Source organism: Ovis aries, chromosome 7 (genome assembly GCF_016772045.2).
Source record: "Ovis aries strain OAR_USU_Benz2616 breed Rambouillet chromosome 7, ARS-UI_Ramb_v3.0, whole genome shotgun sequence".
Lineage (NCBI taxonomy): Eukaryota > Metazoa > Chordata > Mammalia > Artiodactyla > Bovidae > Ovis > Ovis aries.
In genome coordinates, this window is record NC_056060.1 from 1,137,324 (window position 1) to 1,156,238 (window position 18,915).

At 38.2% G+C, this 18,915-nt stretch overlaps 1 protein-coding gene across 21 annotated transcripts in view; it reads right to left on the reverse strand.

Moving 5' to 3' along the window:
- APC (APC regulator of WNT signaling pathway) overlaps positions 1-18,915 on the reverse strand; it is a 134,449-nt gene that overhangs the window by 34,486 nt on the left and 81,048 nt on the right. For all 21 annotated transcript variants that reach the window (XM_060418711.1, XM_042251953.1, XM_060418710.1 and 18 more), the window contains 2 exons: positions 8,254-8,337; positions 2,148-2,252 (listed from right to left, as the gene is read on the reverse strand). In XM_060418711.1, coding sequence (XP_060274694.1) covers positions 2,148-2,252; positions 8,254-8,337 — 189 coding nt within the window. The remainder of the gene's footprint in view (positions 1-2,147; positions 2,253-8,253; positions 8,338-18,915) is intronic.

Sequence of the window (18,915 nt, forward strand, 5' to 3'; positions counted from 1 at the left end):
TACCCGTCAACAGATGATGGTTTAAGAAGATACAATGGTTTAAGAAGTCACAAAAAAGAATGAAATATTGCCACTTGCAGCAACATGGATGGAGCTAAAGGACCAAGGGACGCCAACAAAGGATTTTACCAGGAGGGGGATTTACTCGTGAAAGATCATCCTGGCAGAGTAGTTGTGGGCAGGAAACCAGGCAAGGTACAGTGCGCTTCCTTCCACACAGTGGTAGAGATAAGGGTGCTAGGGTAGGGGCTTTGATGGATCATATTACTACGATCCTGAGAAAGTCAGACAGATTATTTTCATTTCTGTTAGTGTGAATTGTTTTTGTCTCTGGAGCAAATAACAAAAGAAATGAACAAACCCCACGAGTCTGTCATGTGTGTCAGTCCTACTAAGACGGGTAAAGGGTTCTGGCACAACTGAATCAGTCTCACAGATACACCACTTATCTACGTAGGATCTGGGAGCTGCCGTAGCAACATTAATGTGATCTTGGTTTCTGTCTTCTAAGTTTGTTATGATTTTATGGCACACTAAAGTCTTACATTTTTAGATGAAACCTATCGTTCTTTTACGGTTTCCTACTCACTTCATGATGATAAAAATTCTATCCTTATTTTCTTATCTTTTAATATTTTTAATTGTTTTCATTAGGGGGACTTCCCTGGTGGTTCAGTGATTTAAGAATCTGCCTTCTAATGCACGGGATGTGAGTTTGACCCCTGGTCTGGGAACGAAGATCCCACATGCTGCAAGGCAACTAAGCCCGAGGGCCACAACCACTGGGCCTGCACGGTGCAACAGAAGATCCTGCGTGGCACAGTGAAGGTCTCACGTGCCGTGACTAAGACACGACGCAGGCAAATGAGTAAACTGTTTTTTAAAGTTTTCATTTTCGACATTAAATCTAATATATTTAGAGTTAAATTTGATGTAAGAAGTGAGATAGGAATTCAATTAAAAAAATAAATATCCAGCTTATTGGCTAGGTGAGGCTTTAAAGGATATAATAATTGAAATATGACCCAAAGCATTAATAGTGGGTCTTAATCCTAAAGCAAAAAAAAAAAAAAAAAAAATTTTGTCAAGAAGACAGAAATTCTTTCTACATATGTGTAGGAACACATGATATTCCCAAAGAATTCCCTAAACAGTAGACAAAGAACCCGAATGTACTACTTAAATATAATTTCTTTTGCCCTAATTTACCCATCTGTAGAGTATTACCCAGTACAATGTGGACCAGTAATATTAAAATGAAGGATATTTTTGTTTAAATGTGGTAAATTTAAATATTAAGTATGAGACATTTTAAGCTTTAAATTTTAATGAACTAATAGAACCATGTTCTTTCTAAATAAACAGTATCATTAAAAGTAACCTATAGACACTAAAGGAATATTTTATATCAACAGTAAGAAAATCTCCTTAAAATCAACTTAGTTGAAACTGCATTTAAAAAAATCATTCATTTAAAACATAAAATATTCCTTGAAAAAAATGTGGAGAATACAGAACATTCCAAAGGAAAATACTATCATATTAGGATGCATTCCAATCAAACTCTAACGGAAAACTGACGGCAGCACAAGATAATGTTCTACATTAAAAACAACGATCTTCCATAATTTTGCTGAAGATGATAATAGTAAATATGACCAGGGTATGTATTTACTTTTTAAATGGGCATTAGAATCATTTATTTCAATGCTGTGTTTATATAATCTTGCAATACAACTGAAGGTGAGAATATTAACTCTTTATGATTTAGGAAAAAAACACATAACAATGTCTTAGAAAGAATGCCACAGAGAAAGAGCAAATCTATTCAATGCATGCAATAATAACTAGGTCAAATCACATATGACCAAAATGCAGCTTAGTATTTGTTTTTCAAAGAAACTCTACTCACATTAATCATTTTAGGCTAAAACAGAGACACATAATTCAGAGCTATAAAATATACTTGGAAATTTTGAAAGAAAAATGACATAGCATTTTAGTACTGAATTCTTCTGGAGATATCCATTTAGGACGAAGGAAACAGATAAGATTTATAGATTGTTGTGAGAATCATCTCACTCAGTATTTCTTTTTAAATATTTAAATAGTTAACCAGAAAAAAACTAATAGAATGATTCATTTACCTGGCCGCTTCCCGAGGCTGCCATGCTGGTTTCTGCCGCTCCTTGACCTTCATTCTGCCGCTCAGCTTCACGGGAGCCCGCTTCATGCTTGCTCTGAGACGACCTCTGTTAACATGGAGTTAACATCAGTACATACAAAAATGGTGCATGCTTTCTCAGCCCACAGCTTTCCTTCTTTCTTGCTTTAAAGCTCTGAATGCACATATAAATACAGGTTTACAAAAGCCTGGAACTGCACTTCGTACTTCATAACCTCCAGCAGGGTTGTCAGTTGACTATTTCGGTAAAAGGCAAGTGAAGTGTGTCCCTCGAGCAATAGAGCCGCACAAGACAAAGGATTTTCTGAGACTCACAGAAACACCATCCTCCACCAGCTGTGCTCACATCACTATCACGGACATAACCCAACTAGAACAAATAACTGTCTTTTCCGCAAGGTCACATGGTTCTGGTATTTAATAGAGCAGCAAATATAACAGTTACTACCTAAGCTTATAAATACCTTCTATGTAAGTATATTTATACACACATACATATATTTTTATATACATCTGCTAATAAAAGTCATATGAAACCAACAGATAAGCTCTTAGATTCTAATATGAATAAAACCAAAACCTTTCTAATGTAACCACCATCTGTTATGTAAAGTGAAAGGGCAAGATTATATCCAGTAAAAGCAGTCATTTCAAGACAGATTATAACCAATACAAAGCAGTCACTTTGAAAAATATCACCAAAGAATCAAAGAAATAATATAATCTATCAATCATCTTTTATAGAAACAATTACCAGTGTGCCTCCTCTAGGAAAATTATAGGCAAAATTAAAAATCACACATTAAAAAGTGTGACATAATAATGGAAAACTATATTACAGAGTGGCTTCCACTGGAATTTCTTTAAACATAAAGCACTCCTAGACCATTTAAATGTGACTTAAAAATAATTTACATATACTATTTCCATCAATAAACAAGTGTAAGTTATACATAGGCAAAAGAGAGGTAGTCCCAATAATCCAGAAACAAGAAAATACAGTACCGTGGGAAAGTGACACTATAAAATTCAACAAAATCATCTAAAGAGAGAACACAAAGTCACTGAAGAGAAAAAAATGAATTAACGAGCACTAAATCCACAAAGATTTGACACTAACATCACTGAAAATGTCAATATAAAAGCAATTATTGAATATGCGCTATGCAATAGGGCTGGAGAATACAGCAGACGAAACCAGACATTGTTCAATGCCCTCTTCAAGATTCAGTCTAGTCAGGGATACTAGCAAATATTGAAAGAAACAACAATAAAGGGAAAAGCTTCAACAAGTACTCTGAGAAAAGGGCACAGGGTGCTTATAAAGACATATAACAGAGGGTCGTGAGACACTGTGGGAGGCTGGGAAGCGCTCTCTTAGGAAGCGTTGTTTGGACTGAGATCTAACATATGAACAGGAGATCTGGGAAATGGGATATGGCAGAGGGTGAAGGAAACAGAGACCACACGCAAAGATTCAGGCAAATAGAGACCATGTGCCAAGGAGCTGGGACGGGAGGAGCATGGCTTGCACTAGGATATCAGTGAATTACAGTGTGAAGAGTAGAACGGAGAGATGGTTAAAAAAAGGAACTTACTGATTTTGTTGAATTTCAGTGTGATTCTCAGATGGCACTCATGGCCCTATATAACCAACACTAGTAATATAGTAATACTATAGGAAAAAGGTGCATGTATCCTGATTGTTTAAACTCAAATTTTAAATGGTCTAAGTAGGTGGGAAACAGAAGAGGTCAACTTGCAGACTCTGTATTAACGTAAGTGGGAGAAGATGGTCCTTTACACCCAGGGAAGCACTGATGTAGATAAAAGCAGTGGAGACAGAGGTCATCTGAAGGACTGCCAGACAGACTGGATACAGTGGAAGAAGAGGTGTAGGGTCACAGACTACTCTTCTCTTTCTTAGCTCACACAGCTGAACAATGCTGGTGCCATTCACAGAGACAGGTAACACTAAAGGAGAATGAGGGCTGGGAGGATGTGGGGGTCCCAAGGAGGACTCAGGAGGAGACCTTCATTAATTATGCTTTGGGTATGTTGGATTTAAAATGCCTTTAAGACAATTCACTTTAAGTGTACAACTCAATGACTTTGAATAAACTTACCAAGAATCACCATACTTCAGTTTTAGACCATCTTCATCATTCTAAAAAGACCCTTCATGCTCATTTACAGGTAATCCCCATCCCCACTCACAGCTCCAAGTCACTATGACTCTACTTTGGAAACGTGTCTTTTCTGTGTATTTATTGTAGATGGAATACATGGACTTCCCAGTCTAGCTACTTTTACTCAGTGATGTTTTTGTGGCTCACCCCTGTTACAGTGTGTGTCAACAATTTGCTACTTTTAATTGCCAAATAGTATTACATTGTAATGGTATACATTTTATTTATTGATTCATCAGCTGATGCACTTTTGCATTTTTCTACTTTTGGGCTACTGTGAGTAATACTGCCATGAATATTCAAATTAAAGTCTCTGCGTGGACAAATGTGCTCATTTCTCTTAGACAGCTAGAAGTGGAACTGCTGCATTATATGGTAACTGTACGTTTAATACTTCAGGTAACTGCCAAACTTCCAAGTGGCTGACCATTCTACATTCCCATCAGCAACGTATGACGGCTTCTACTGATCCACATCCTTGCCAATGCTGATTATTTTCTTCATGACTACAGCCATCCTAGTGAGCATAGAGGGATACAGCATTATGGCTTTAACTTAATTTCCTTAATGACCAATGATGTTGAGCCTATTTTCATGTGCTTATTAGCCATTCCTCTGTATTCTTCTGGTGAAATGTATATTAAATCTTTAGCCCATCTGTAAGTTGGGTTGTCTCTTTATTAATGAGTTATAAGAGTATTCTGCATGGGATTTTAAAAACTATTTCTCACTGGCTATTTTCTAGAGATTATTAAACCATGCCACAATTTTCCTTATAGCTCCCACCTTTTGGGGCCCCTCTCCCCCAAATGTATACACTTGTCAGTAAATAACCTATTGGAAAGAATACAAAAGAAAGTGGTAGCACTGGTTGCCTCATGTACCCTTTTGGAACTTCTGAGATTTGAATCAAGTGCAATAGTTATATCATCTGAGTTATATTCTGCCTCTAGATCCTAAAGCAGAGTTATTAGCAGGTAGGGCAAAGATAGTGTTATAAGATGCTTCATGGTGGATAAATTATTTGGCAGACATCTTTTCTTTTCTATACTGATGGGAACTAATTTATGAGTACCTGATCCCCAGTTTTCTCCATTTTCTAGCTTCTCTTTCTGATAGTAATAAAGAAACATCAAACAGCAAAATTAAAAAGTTTTCTTTCTTTCTTAAATAAGACATGACACCTTCTTTTAGTTTATATTCACTGAATAAATGTAACCACTTAAGGCTATGAAAAATATGGCCATTTTTATAACAAAAAGAAACAAGAATGGACTGTTACAGTGGTAGACAGTTGGTCCCCAAATCCAATGATATAAATGAAATCTTGAACAGATAAAAAACACAAACAAGCCCCCGACCTGCAATAAAACTATAACTGTGCTGACAACGAGGACTGTTATTAACAAATGACAACTTTTCTTAGGAATTTCTAGAGGCCAGAATGTTGGTAATATTTGGAAATGTACTGACAGTGAGTATATTATACCAGGCAAGTGATGACCAAAAGAAGCCCCATGCAGCAATACTAACAGCAAAGGCCATTTCACACACAGAAAGGAGTCAGTCAAGCAGAAAAATAAATGTAAATACTGACTTAGAAATTAAGGAAAAAAAACCAACCCTGCTGATGCAGCCAGACAGTAAAAATTGGAACATAAGAAAGATGGTGAATAAAAACTAACTATAACTAAAGAAGCTAGAAAAACAACAGCAAAAACTCAAAGCAGAAAAAATACATATAAAAAGAAAGTACAAATGCAGTGCTGCTCAGTAAAAAACAAAAGCTGCCTCTCTAAAAACAGTTTTAAAAATAGAGTATAGTGTTTTTGATCTAGAAACACACACACACACACACACACACACACACACACACAGATTTACTACCCTGGAAACCCAAAGGGGCCATAATAACCAGAATGCCACATACAGCAATGCCAATGATGTTGAAAAAGGAGTAAAGAGACAGTTTTGTTTTACTTTGGAAGGAAAAAAATAGTCCTGAAGGGTTAACATTGCAAAATGGACACATTCTGTATATTACAAATATTCGGTTCACACTGACTTAAAACATCCAGGTTAAACTGCTTTTAACAATATGACTATTACACTGAACTCGACTACTTAGCAAATACACGTTTCTACATATTTCAAATTCCGATGTACTGAAGCCAAAGCTTCTAAGATATTTAAAAAGCAAAGCAATGGATGAAGAGTCTTAAAGACACTGTTTCCAAAAATTATTCTTTTTAACATTAGAATTAGTTGTCTTCCCTGTGTATAAATGGGCCTGCACTAAGTTTCTGCCTCCAAACAGACCTATTCATTATCCGATCAGATCTTCCATGGATGGAATGTGCTGGCGATGAGTGTTGCTGCTGTTGTTTAGTTGCTACGTCCTGTCCGACTCTTTTGCAACCCCATGGACGGTAGTCCACCAGGTTTCTCTTTCTATAGGATTTCCCGGGCAAGAATACTGGAGTGGGTTGCCATTTCCTGCTCCGGGGAATCTTCCCGACACGGTGACAGAACCCGAGTCTCCTGTGTTGGCAGGCGGATTCTTTACCACCGAGCCACCTGGGAAACATGCCAAATTTGTTTCGCATACAAAAGTTTCTCTCACTGTAAAAGCTGTACAGTTACCATAAAAACATTACACAACTGGCCAAACTAGAAAACAAGGAGGTATTAACAATGGTTACCCGCCTTTTCATATTATTTCTGACACACTATGTTTATTTGTGCACATTAAAAAATGGGATCAAAGTGTACATACTATTTTGTATATCATAAACATTTAAAAATCTCAACAAGCACTCCATCATGCTTTTGGTAATTATATTTAGAATAAAGCACTAGGTTGCTGTTTCATTCTTTGCATTCTCTTCTTTTTTCCTGTATGATCTGGAATGTGAGTCTCAATCTGGCTGCACATTAGAAACTTTGCATTGATGTATCCCCAAATACTGAGCCAATTTTTCCTAGCAACAATTCTGTATTGTTCAATGTGGACTTTCATTCAACGCTTTTTGCTCTTATTGCATAGAGATAGGTCTTCCTGTAGGTGACTTAAGAAGCAAATACTTTATTTTCTCTGAGCCTCCCACATGCTGTTTTTCCCTATTCAGCAATAGTTCATTTAAGTTCCATGGAGGTTTTCCTTTTATTTGCCCATAAACAAGGTTAGAAGTGCCCAGATTCAGTGGCTATAAACAGACAGCTGAAGGGATGGTTTTTATATCCCACCCTTCTGTGCGGTGATCAAAACCAAATTTTAGCTGCAGAGCTGACAAACACGGTTTTAACCCCCCTTTTAATCCTCATATCCAGAAGCACCTACTGTAACCAATTCTGGAAACTTTCAGGACTCCACAGTGTAAAATGAGTTGCTTTGTGACCTACTAGTGCTCACTCCAGGGTCAACTCTCTACCATAATCTAAAAAATGATTTATCTGCTTTGCAGTTCTCCTAATTTTATTAATTGTCACCTTCCCTGGTATTTGTGCTTTTTCATTTTATCCTTTTACTGTCATTTTAATGAAGTTTGTAAAGTAAGCATAGATAAATGTATATGATCAATTTTTACTATGGATTACAGAAGGAGATAGCTTATTTACAAACAGTAGCCAAATTACATGTAAACAGATAACTGAAGTAAGGTATCCATTTATGGCTCTTTCAGCTTTAATTGACTAAACATGAAGAAATCATAGTAGTATAGGTTTTTGGAATCTACTTCATTTAATGAAAAAGCTTATCAAATGTCTCAATTCTCTAGAACATCTATTTCAATGACACCGTGCTAACTGTACATATCTTCTCTTCTTAGAATAACCACCTATCATTACATCTGTAAACAAAATAGACAATTTACTAACCTCTGCTTCTGTTGCTTGGGACTGTAAAAGCTGTCGTATACGAAGTATGTCCTTTTCTATTTGTTGAATTCTGGTTATTCTTCGCTAAAATAAAATAAGTAACCAAATTAGGTCTATTTTTATTAAAAACATTAATTCTTTTTTTTTAAAAAAAACATTAATTCTTAATATTAATTTAACATTAACCATTCTATGGTTACCATTTAAAAGCTTAGGATTATATAAAATCATTCTTTTTTTCTATACCAAATCGTTATTATGTGAAAATTAGATACATACATATATACATATTCATATACTGAGGACATCAGTGGATCAGTTCAACTTTTTAACATATCTAACTTTATAAAACAGATCTCTAGATTTAGGAAAACTGTACAAATGCAAGTCATGTATCTACTTGGACCATAAAGAAAGGTGAGTGCTAAAGAATTGATGCTTCTGAACTGTGGTGTTGGAGAAGACTCTTGAGAGTCCCTTGGACTGCAAGGAGATCCAATCAGTCCATCCTAAAGGAAATCAGTCCTGAATATTCACTGGAAGGACTGATGCTGAAGCTGAAACTCCAATACTTTGGCCATCTAATGTGAAGAGCCAAATCTCTGGAAAAGACCCTGATGCTGGGAAAGATTAAAGGCAGAAGAAGGGGACGACAGAGGATAAGATATGGTTAGATGGTATCATGGATTTCAACGGACATGAGTTTGAGCAAACTCAGGGAGACAGTGAAGGACAGGAAAGCCGGGCATGCCGCCGTTCAGAGTAGCAAAGAGTTGGACATGACTGAGCAACCAAACAACAAATGATACATAACAGTGTGAAATTGGTATTTAAAAGCTGTTCTCAAAAACTATTTCAAAAAGAAAATTACATCTGAATTTAAACTTTTATATGAATTCAGATGTCAGTACAGTAAAATGGGTTTATATAAAGCATGGCATCCTATAAAGAGAAAGAGCATCTGATTTTTTTTAAGAAGCAACAATATGTAAAAAATAATAATATTCCCCAAACTTATTCCTGTTACAGGTCAGCAGTACCTTTCAGAGTTAGCTTTCCCAAATACTTACTGCAGCTAAACATTATTCCCAACACTAAAAATCACAATGATGGTAAGAGTTACTGCTTCCCCTATATACTGAGATCTTCAAGTGAACACAAAGCAGTAACTACAGATCAAACAATGTGGAATTGAAAAATGTGGGAAATGTTTTCAAGTACACATGTTTTAAAAATAAGTACTGCTGATATTGTATCATCTTCTGCCATAATTCCATAGTTGACATTGTAACATTGGTATAAAAAACTGTATTGTAAGGGTAATTGTTTCAATGAGGAAAAAGTGTCAGAAACTAGATGGAGTCATTTCCAAACTTTTTATGATTATGGACCCATCAATGAAAGATTTTTGAGCGCGTATACTTCAATAGATAATTAAAGTATTATAACGAACAGCTTTAAGTATATACAGCTAAAAAACTTACATACAAACTTACCCTTTGATCAAACATAGCTCTGTTTAAATACAATGTCCTTATGATTTTGTTGCCATAGCAGGAATGATTATTGTTGCTGCTTCATTATGATAAACAAACATGGAAAAGCTCAAAAAATTTGTGCTCACCGAAAAAGAAAACTTCCTCCCTCTGTCCCGCCTTTGTAACACTACAACTATGCTGATTCTCTATCACGATTCTGAAAATAGTGAACCTAAGGTAAATAATATTCTCTAATTAAGACATTTTACCATGTCCAATTTTCACCATGAAAATACGCGGAAGGACTTCTGGTAGCTCTCTAAAGATTCTGCAGAGATGAGTGACCACTTCTACATCAGACACCAAATACATCCTGGCGTCACAGAAACAACACAACTATCTACACTTACTACTTTCATAATGTTTCATTGTTTTCCTCTCTTCATACAACCAGCTCCCCCTCACCAATAAAGTCCCAAGTCAAAATTTTTACTATTTAGAGGATGAAAACAGGAAAATATATCTAACATTCCTCTTCACAGAACTGTATTTCTGTATTGCTATTAAGTCACTAAACCCTGTAATCATCACCTTGATGACCGCTTCCACAATAACCTGTGTGCTTTTGTTACTCAACATAAAATGGAAGAAGCCAGTAGCATTTCTTTCCATTCTCTGTATGACAATCTTGAATATTTATGAAATTTAATTAAACGCAAAATGCTTACTTGTTCAGGCATACAGAGACGGTATGACTTTTGAAAAACTGATATAAAAATTATAAGGTAATATAGTTTGATATATATATTGAAATTGCATTTAGAATCAAACTCCATACCCACCAGAGACACTCAGAGGGCTCAAATGAAGAGACCCTACAGAGACTGAGAAGGAACTCTGCGTGAGTATCTCCTGTGAACATATGGGTCAGCAGTGACCTGCCTCAGAGGCAGGGGCTCTGGATGCAGCAGACTTGGGTATCGCATAAGTCCTCTTGGAGGAGGCTGCCATTAACCCCACCATAGAGCAGCCAGAACTTACATAGGACTGGGGAAATAAGACCGCTGGAGGAAACAAACAGAACCTTGTGTGCACCAGGACCAAGGAGAAAGGAGATTGACCCAGACTTGCCCGTGAGTGTCCAGGAGTCTCCAGTGGAGGCGTGGGATGGTGGTGGCCTGCTGAAGGGCTGGGGGACTGAGCGTAGCAGCGCCTGCACGGGATCTTTTGAAGGAGGTCACCATTAACTTCATTACCTCCACTATAGTTTGCTGCTAAGTCACTTCAGTTGTGTCCGACTCTGTGCGACCCCATAGATGGCAGCCCATGAGGCTCCCCCATCCCTGGGATTCTCCAGGCAAGAACACTGGAGTGGGTTGCCATCTCCTTCTCCAATGCATGAAAGTGAAAAGTGAAAGGGAAGTCGCTCAGTCGTGTCCAACTCTTCACGACCCCATGGACTGCAGCCTACCAGGCTCCTCCATCCATGGGATTTTCCAGGCAAGAGTACTGGAGTGGGGTGCCATTGCCTTTGGCCCCAGGTATACAGCAGGGAGGGATGACAGCTCCACCCATCAACAGAAAACTGGATTAAAGATTTACTGATCCTGGCCCCGCCCCTCAGAAAAAGACCCAGTTTTCCCCTCAGTCAGTCTCTCCTGTTGGGAAGCTTCTATAAGCCTCTTATCTTTCTCCATTAGAGAGCAGACAGACCGAAAACCACAATCACAGAAAACTAACCAATCTGATTACATGAACCACAGCCTTGTCTAACTCAATTAAACTATGAACCATGCCGTGTCGGGCCGCCCAAGACGGATGGATCATGGTGTCAAGTTCCGACAAAACATGGCCCACTGGAGAAGGGAATGGCAAACCACTTCAGTATTCTTGCTTTGAGAACCCCATGAACAGTATGAAAAGGCAAAAAAGATAGGATACTGAAAGATGAACTCCCGGGGTTGGTAGGTGCTCACTATGCTACTGGAAATAACTCCAGAAAGACTGAAGAGATGGAGCCAAAGCAAAAACAACATCCAGTTGTGGATGTGACTGGGGATGGAAGTAAAGTCCAATGCTGTAAAGAGCAATACTGCATAGCAATGTTAGGTCCATGAATCAAGGCAGATTGGAAGTGGTCAAACAGGAGATGGCCAAGAGTGAACGTTGACATTTTAGAAATCAGCAAACTAAAATGGACCGGAATGGGTGAATTTATAATTGCTCAGATGACCATTACATCTACTACTGTGGGCAGAAATCCCTTAGAAGAAATGGAATAGCCATCATAGTCAACAAAAGAGTCCGAAAGTACTTGATGCAGTCTCAAAAACAACAGAATAATCTGTTTGTTTCCAAGGCAAACCATTTAATATCACGGTAATCCAAGTCTATGCCCTGAGCAGTAATGCTGAAGAAGCTGAAGTTGAATGGTTCTATGAAGACCTACAAGACCTTCTAGAACTAACACCCAAAAGAGATGTCCTTTTCATTACAGCGGACTGGAATGCAAGAGTAAGAAGTCAAGAAACACCTGGAGTAACAGGAAATTTGGCCTTGGAGTACAGAATGAAGCAGGACAAAGGCTAATAGAGTTTTTCGAAGAGAACGCACTGGTCATAGCAAATACCCTCTTCCAACAACACAAGAGAAGACTCTATATATGGTATCATGAGATGGTCAATACCAAAATCAGACTGATTATATTCCTTGCATCCAAAGATGGAGAAGCTCTATACAGTCAGCAAAAGCAAGACCAGGAGCTGACTGTGGCTCAGATCATGAACTCCTAATGCCAAATTCAGACTTAAACTGAAGAAAGTAAGGAAAACCCACTAGACCAATCAGATATGACCTAAATCATACCCCTTATGATTATACAGTAGAAGTGATATACAGATTCAAGGGATTAGATCTGATTGAGTACCTGAAGAACTATGGATGCATGTTCCTAATACTGTACAGGAAGGAGGGATCAAGACTATCCCCCAAAAAAAGAAGTGCAAAAAGGCAAAATTGTTGTCTGAGGAGGCTTTACAAATAGCTGTGGAAAGAAGAGAAGTGAAAGGCAAAGGAGAAAAGGAAAGATATACCCATGTGAATGCAGAGTTCCAATGAATAGGAAGGAGAGATAAGAAAGCAATCCTCAGTGATCAGTGCAAAGAAACAGAGGAAAAGAACAGAAAGGGAAAGACTAGAGATCTCTTCAAGAAAATTACAGATACCACGGGAACATTTCAGGCAAAGACGGGCAAAATAAAGGACAGAAATGGTATGGACCTAACAGAAGCAGAAGATATTAAGAGGTGGCAAAAATACACAGAAGAACTGTACAGAAAAGATGTTCATGACCCAGATAATCATGATGATATGATCACTTACCTAGAGCCAGACATCCTGGAAAGCGAAGTCAAGTGCGCCTTAGGAGGTATCACTACGAACAAAGCTAGTGGAGAAGATGGAATTCCAGTGGAGCTATTTCAAATCCTAAAAGATGATGCTGTGCAAGTGCTGCACTCAAAACGCCAGCAAATTTGGAAAACTCAGCAGTGGCCACAGGACTGGAAAAGTTCCCTTTTCATTGCAATCCCAAAGAAAGGCAATGCTGAAGAATGCTCAAACTACTGCACAGTTGCACTCATCTCACATGCTAGTAAAGTGATGCTCAAAATTCTCCAAGCCAGACTTCAACAGTATGTGAACTGTGAAATTCCAGATGTTCCAGCTGGTTTTAGACAAGGCAGAGGAACCAGATATCAAATTGCCAACACCCACTGACTCACTGAAAAAGCAAGAGCATTCCAGAAAATCATCTAATTCTGTTTTATTGTCTATGCCAAAGCCTTTGACTGTGTGGATCACAACAAACTAGGAAAAATTCTTAAAGAGATGGGAACACCAGACCACCTGACCTGCCTCTTGAGAAATCTGTATGCAGGCCAGGAAGCAACAGTTAGAACTGGACATGGAACAACAGACTGGTTCCAAATAGGGAAAGGAGTACGCCTAGGCTGTATCTTGTCATTCTGTTTATTTAACTTCTATGCAGAGTATATCATGAGAAACGCTGGGCTGAATGAAGCACAAGCTGGAATCAAGATTGCTGGGAGACAGATCAATAACCTCAGATATGCAGATGACACCACCCTTATGGCAGGAAGCGAAGAAGAACTAAAGAGCCTGTCAATGAAAGTGAAAGAGGAGAGTGAAAAAGTTGGCTTAAAACTCAACATTCAGAAAACTAAGATCATGGCATCTGGTCTCATCACTTCATGGGAAATAGATAGGAAACAGTGGAAACAGTGACAGACCTTATTTTGGGGGGTTCCAAAATCACTGTAGATGGTGACTGCAGCCATGAAATAAAAGATGCTTGCTCCTTGGAAGAAAATTTCTGACCCACTTAGATAGCATATAAAAAAGCAGAGACATCACTTTGCCAACAAAGGTCTGTCTAGTCAAAGCTATTGTTTTTCCAGTAGTCATGCATGGATGTGAGAGTGGACTATTAAGAAAGCTGAGTGCTGAAGCATAGATACTTTTGAACGGTGGTGTTGGAGAAGACTTTTGAGAGCCCCTTGGACTGCAAGGAGATCTAACCAGTCTATCCTAAAGGAATTCAGTCCTGAATATTCATTGGAAGGACTGATGTTGAAGCTGAAACTCCAATCCTTTGGCCACCTGATGCAAAGAACTGACTTACTGGAAAAGTTTTATGAAGAATATGAGCAACAGAGGATGAGACCTTTGGATAGTATCACAGACTCACTGGACATGAATCTGGGCAAATTCTGGGAGCAAGTGAAGGGCAGGGAAGCCGGGTGTGCTGTAGACCATGAGATTACAAAGAGTTGAACATGACTTAACAACTGAACAACAGGAGTTTTATGAAGAATATTATAAAACTTTTCTGAAGGGCATAAAATAAGACCCGAATGAATGGAGAGATATAAAACTAAATGGCACCCCACTCCAGTACTCTTGCCTGGAAAATCCCATGGACAGAGGAGCCTGGTGGGCTGCCGTCTGTAGGGTCGCACAGAGTCGAACTCAACTGAAGTGACTTAGCAGCAGCAGCAATATCTAATATTTACTTGGAATTTGTGAAATTCCAAGGGTTTTATGCATATTAACTCATTTAATCCTCACATTTTTTACAGGGAGTCATTTTCTACATGTTACCAATGAGAAAACTGAGGCAGAGTTTAAACAAGATCACCGTGCTGATAAGTGACAGGTAGGGAATTAGAATCCAGAGTACAACCTGTCAACCAAGATCCGATCTTCATACTGTAAAGATATACATTCTCCTCAAATTAATTTACAAATTCAATGTAATTCTAATCAAAAGTCAATAAGGTTCTTCCTTGAATAAAATAAGCTGATACTAAATTTCAAATAAAAGAGTTAACAAAACAGATGATAAACCCATTTTTACAGACGTAAATACGTAGGACTCATACTACAAGACTTAAAATTAATAAAATTATAGCAAATAAAACAAGTGTGGTATCAAGAGAAGCTAAAACAGACTAATGGAACAGAGTTCACAAATATTCAGCAAATACAACATCTCATATGCCAAAAACAGCATTACTAATCCATGGGGAAACAGAGGCACATCCAATAAATGATAACGGAAAATTTAGTTAGCAACATAAATGTATATCTGTCTGTGCGTATCTGTATGTGTGTATATATCACTAGCGAAAGTGAAGTCGCTCAGTCGTGTCCGACTCTGCGACTCCATGGACTGTAGCCTACCAGGCTCCTCTGTCCATGGGATTTTCCAGGCAATAGCACTGGAGTGGACTGCCCTTTCCTTCTCCAGGGGATCTTCCCAACCCAGGGATTGAACCCGGGTCTCCCTCACTGTAGACAGACGCTTAACTGTCTGAGCCACCAGGGTACTGAATAGAAATTATACTGCATATAATATAAACTAAATATATACACACATATAAAAATCATATGCACGAGTGTGTATTTAGATATATAAAAAATTAGATTCCTACCTCTTAAAAGTACAAAATGATGCTGTGTAAGTGCTGCACTCAATATGCCCACAAATTTGGAAAACTCAGCAGTGGACACAGGACTGGAAAAGGTCAGGTTTCATTCCAATCCCAAAAGAAAGACAATGCCAAAGAATGCTCAAACTACCACACAACTGCCCTCATCTCACATGCTAGTAAAGTAATGCTCAAAATTCTCCAAGCCAGGCTTCAGCAGTATGTGAACCGTGAACTTCCAGATGTTCAAGCTAGTTTTAGAAAAGGCAGAGGAATCAGAGTTGAAACTGCCAACATCCACTGGATCACTGAAAAAGCAAGAGAGTTCCAGAAAAACATCTATTTCTGCTTTACTGACTATGCCAAAAGCTTTGACCGTGAGGATCACAATAAACTGTGGAAAATTCTCAAAGAGATGGGAATACCAGACCACCTGACCTGCCTCTTGAGAAACCTGTATGCAGGTCAGGAACCAACAGTTATCACTGGACATGGAAGAACAGACTGGTTCCAAATTGGGAAAGCAGTAGGTCAAGGCTGTATCTTGTCTCCGTGTTTATTTAACATATATGCAGAGTACATCATAAGAAACACTGGGCTGGATGAAAACAAGCTGCAATCAAGATTGCTGGGAGAAATACCAATAACCTCAGATATGCAGATGATACCACCCTTACGGCAGAAAGTAAGGAAGAACTACAGAGCCTCTTGATGAAAATGAAAGAGGAGAGTGAAAAAGTTGGCTTAAAGCTCAACATTCAGAAAACGAAGATCATGGGCATCTGGTCCCATCACTTCATGGGAAATAGGCGGGGAAACAGTGGAAACAGTAGCTGACTTTATTTTCTTGGGCTCCAACATCACTGCAGATGGTGACTGCAGCCATGAAATTAAAAGATGCTTACTCCTCAGAAGGAAAGTTATGACCAACCTAGACAGCATATGTAAAGCAGAGACATCACTTTGCCAGCAAAGGTCTGTCTAGTCAAGGCTATGGTTTTTCCAGTAGTTATGTACGGATGTGAGAGTTGGAGTATAAAGAAAGCTGAGTGCCAAAGAATTGATGCTTTTGAACTGTGGTGTTGGAAAAGACTCTTGAGAGTCCCTTGGACTGCAAGGAGATCCAACCAGTCCAAGCTAAAGGAGATCAGTCCTGGGTGTTCACTGGAAGGACTGATGCTGAAGTTCCAATACTCTGGCCACCTGATGCGAAGAAATGACTCATTTCAAAAGACCCTGATGCTGGGAAAGATTTAGGGCGGGAGAAGGGGATGACAGAGGATGAGATGGTTGGATGGCATCACCAACTCAATGAACATGAGTTTGGGTAAACTCTGGGAGTTGGTGATGGACAGGGAGGCCTGGTGTGCTGCGGTTCATGGGGTTGCAAAGAGTCAGACACAACTGAGTGACTTAACTGACTGACCTCTAAAACATATATAATAGTAAATTTGAGATAAATTAAAGATCTCGTTGAAAAATAAAACATTAGATTTACTAGAAAAAAAATGATGGTATATTTAAAGATAGGAAAAGATGTAAAAATAGGTCGAAGAAAGCACGAATATGACAATATAATTAATTTAGCATTACAATAAAAACTAATTTTTTGTTATCATTTAGCTAAAGTAGGTAACAGATTTGGCAGGGAAGGGTTGTGAAATACATCATGTATTGGATATTAAGGTGGGTATTAAGTGTATATTAAAACATCTCAAGTATATATGAATAAGATATCTAATAATATGAAAAAAACAGCAAAAAGAAAATCTAAAAGTCTAATACATACATGAAAAGATATTCAACTTCAGTTACTCATGAAAGTATAAACTAAATGACAAGATAATTGTTTCACATGCCCATTGACTGTTAATTATAAAGTTTGACTCAATTTCTGAAGGAAAAGAAAAACAACAGTCAAAGGAAACAGAATTCTCATATACTCCTGGGAGGAATGTAAACTGATAAAATCATTTTGAGTGTAATCTGGCAAACACTATTCAGAACACTCCTACCTTAGGGCCAGGTATGTATGCCAGAGCAGAGGTCAGCAAGTTACAGCTTGCCAGTCATGTGTGTCTATGGGTTAAGTTTTACTGACACACAGCAATGCTCATTTGCTCATATACTGCTGTCTATGGTTGCTTTCTTGCTACAAAGGCAGAGTTGAGTAGTCGCAACAGACCACATGGTCCACAAAGTCTAAAATACTGACCATAAAGCCGCCTAAGAAAAAGACTCCTGAGCTAGAAAAAGACTCTTGAGCTAGAAAAACTTTTGTGCACATTTATAGGATATGGATAAGTATGTTTATCAGAGTTGTTTTAACAGTGAGAAATTATAAACAACCTAAGTATCTGTGAACCAGAAAACAGGTAAAGCTACACAGAACTATGTCATCCATGTATTTATAAAACATTACAGCAGTACAGAAGTATAAGTAACCTTCACCCTACTAATCCCCAACTCCCAGAAAAAGCTCTTATGAACAACTCGATGTACATTTATCCAACCTTTTCTTACACGCATAGAGGAGAGCAGGGAGCACCATACTAGGTGCCCAAATTTGTGCTGAACAAATAAAGAAACAAATAAACAAATAACCAAACTGTTAACGGAGATAGCTAGAGACTAATTCAAACAGGCATGGGCAAGAGTGGAGTTTGTTTCAATTTCCCCTGAACTGTTCAACAGTCATTTGCATGGGTTTTATTGGTCATCTGTATTTTCTTTTCAATAAACTGAATGATTACATCCTCTGCCCATATAAAAAGAGTTGTCTTTTTCTTATTAGTTTGTAGAATTCTTACAGTACAGGGCTATTAAACCTTTCTCCCTTGATGTGCTCCCAGATGAATGCTTTTAAAATTTTACAAAGTAAATCCTCTGCCCTCCTATTGCTTTTGAGTTTCCAATCTTAATTAAGATCTCTCTTGTCCTAGTTTCTTCTATTAACTTTATTTCTTACATTTAGATATTTAACTCACCTGTAACTGTTCACGCACAAGATGTGAGGTAGGGATCTACTTTCATTTCTGTACTACCAGACAGGGCTTCCCTGGTGGCTCAGTAGTAAAGAATCCGCCTGCCAGTGCAGGAGACGTGGGTTCCATCCCTGGGTCGGGAAGATCCCCTGGAGAAGGAAATGGCAACCCACTCCAGGATTCCTGCCT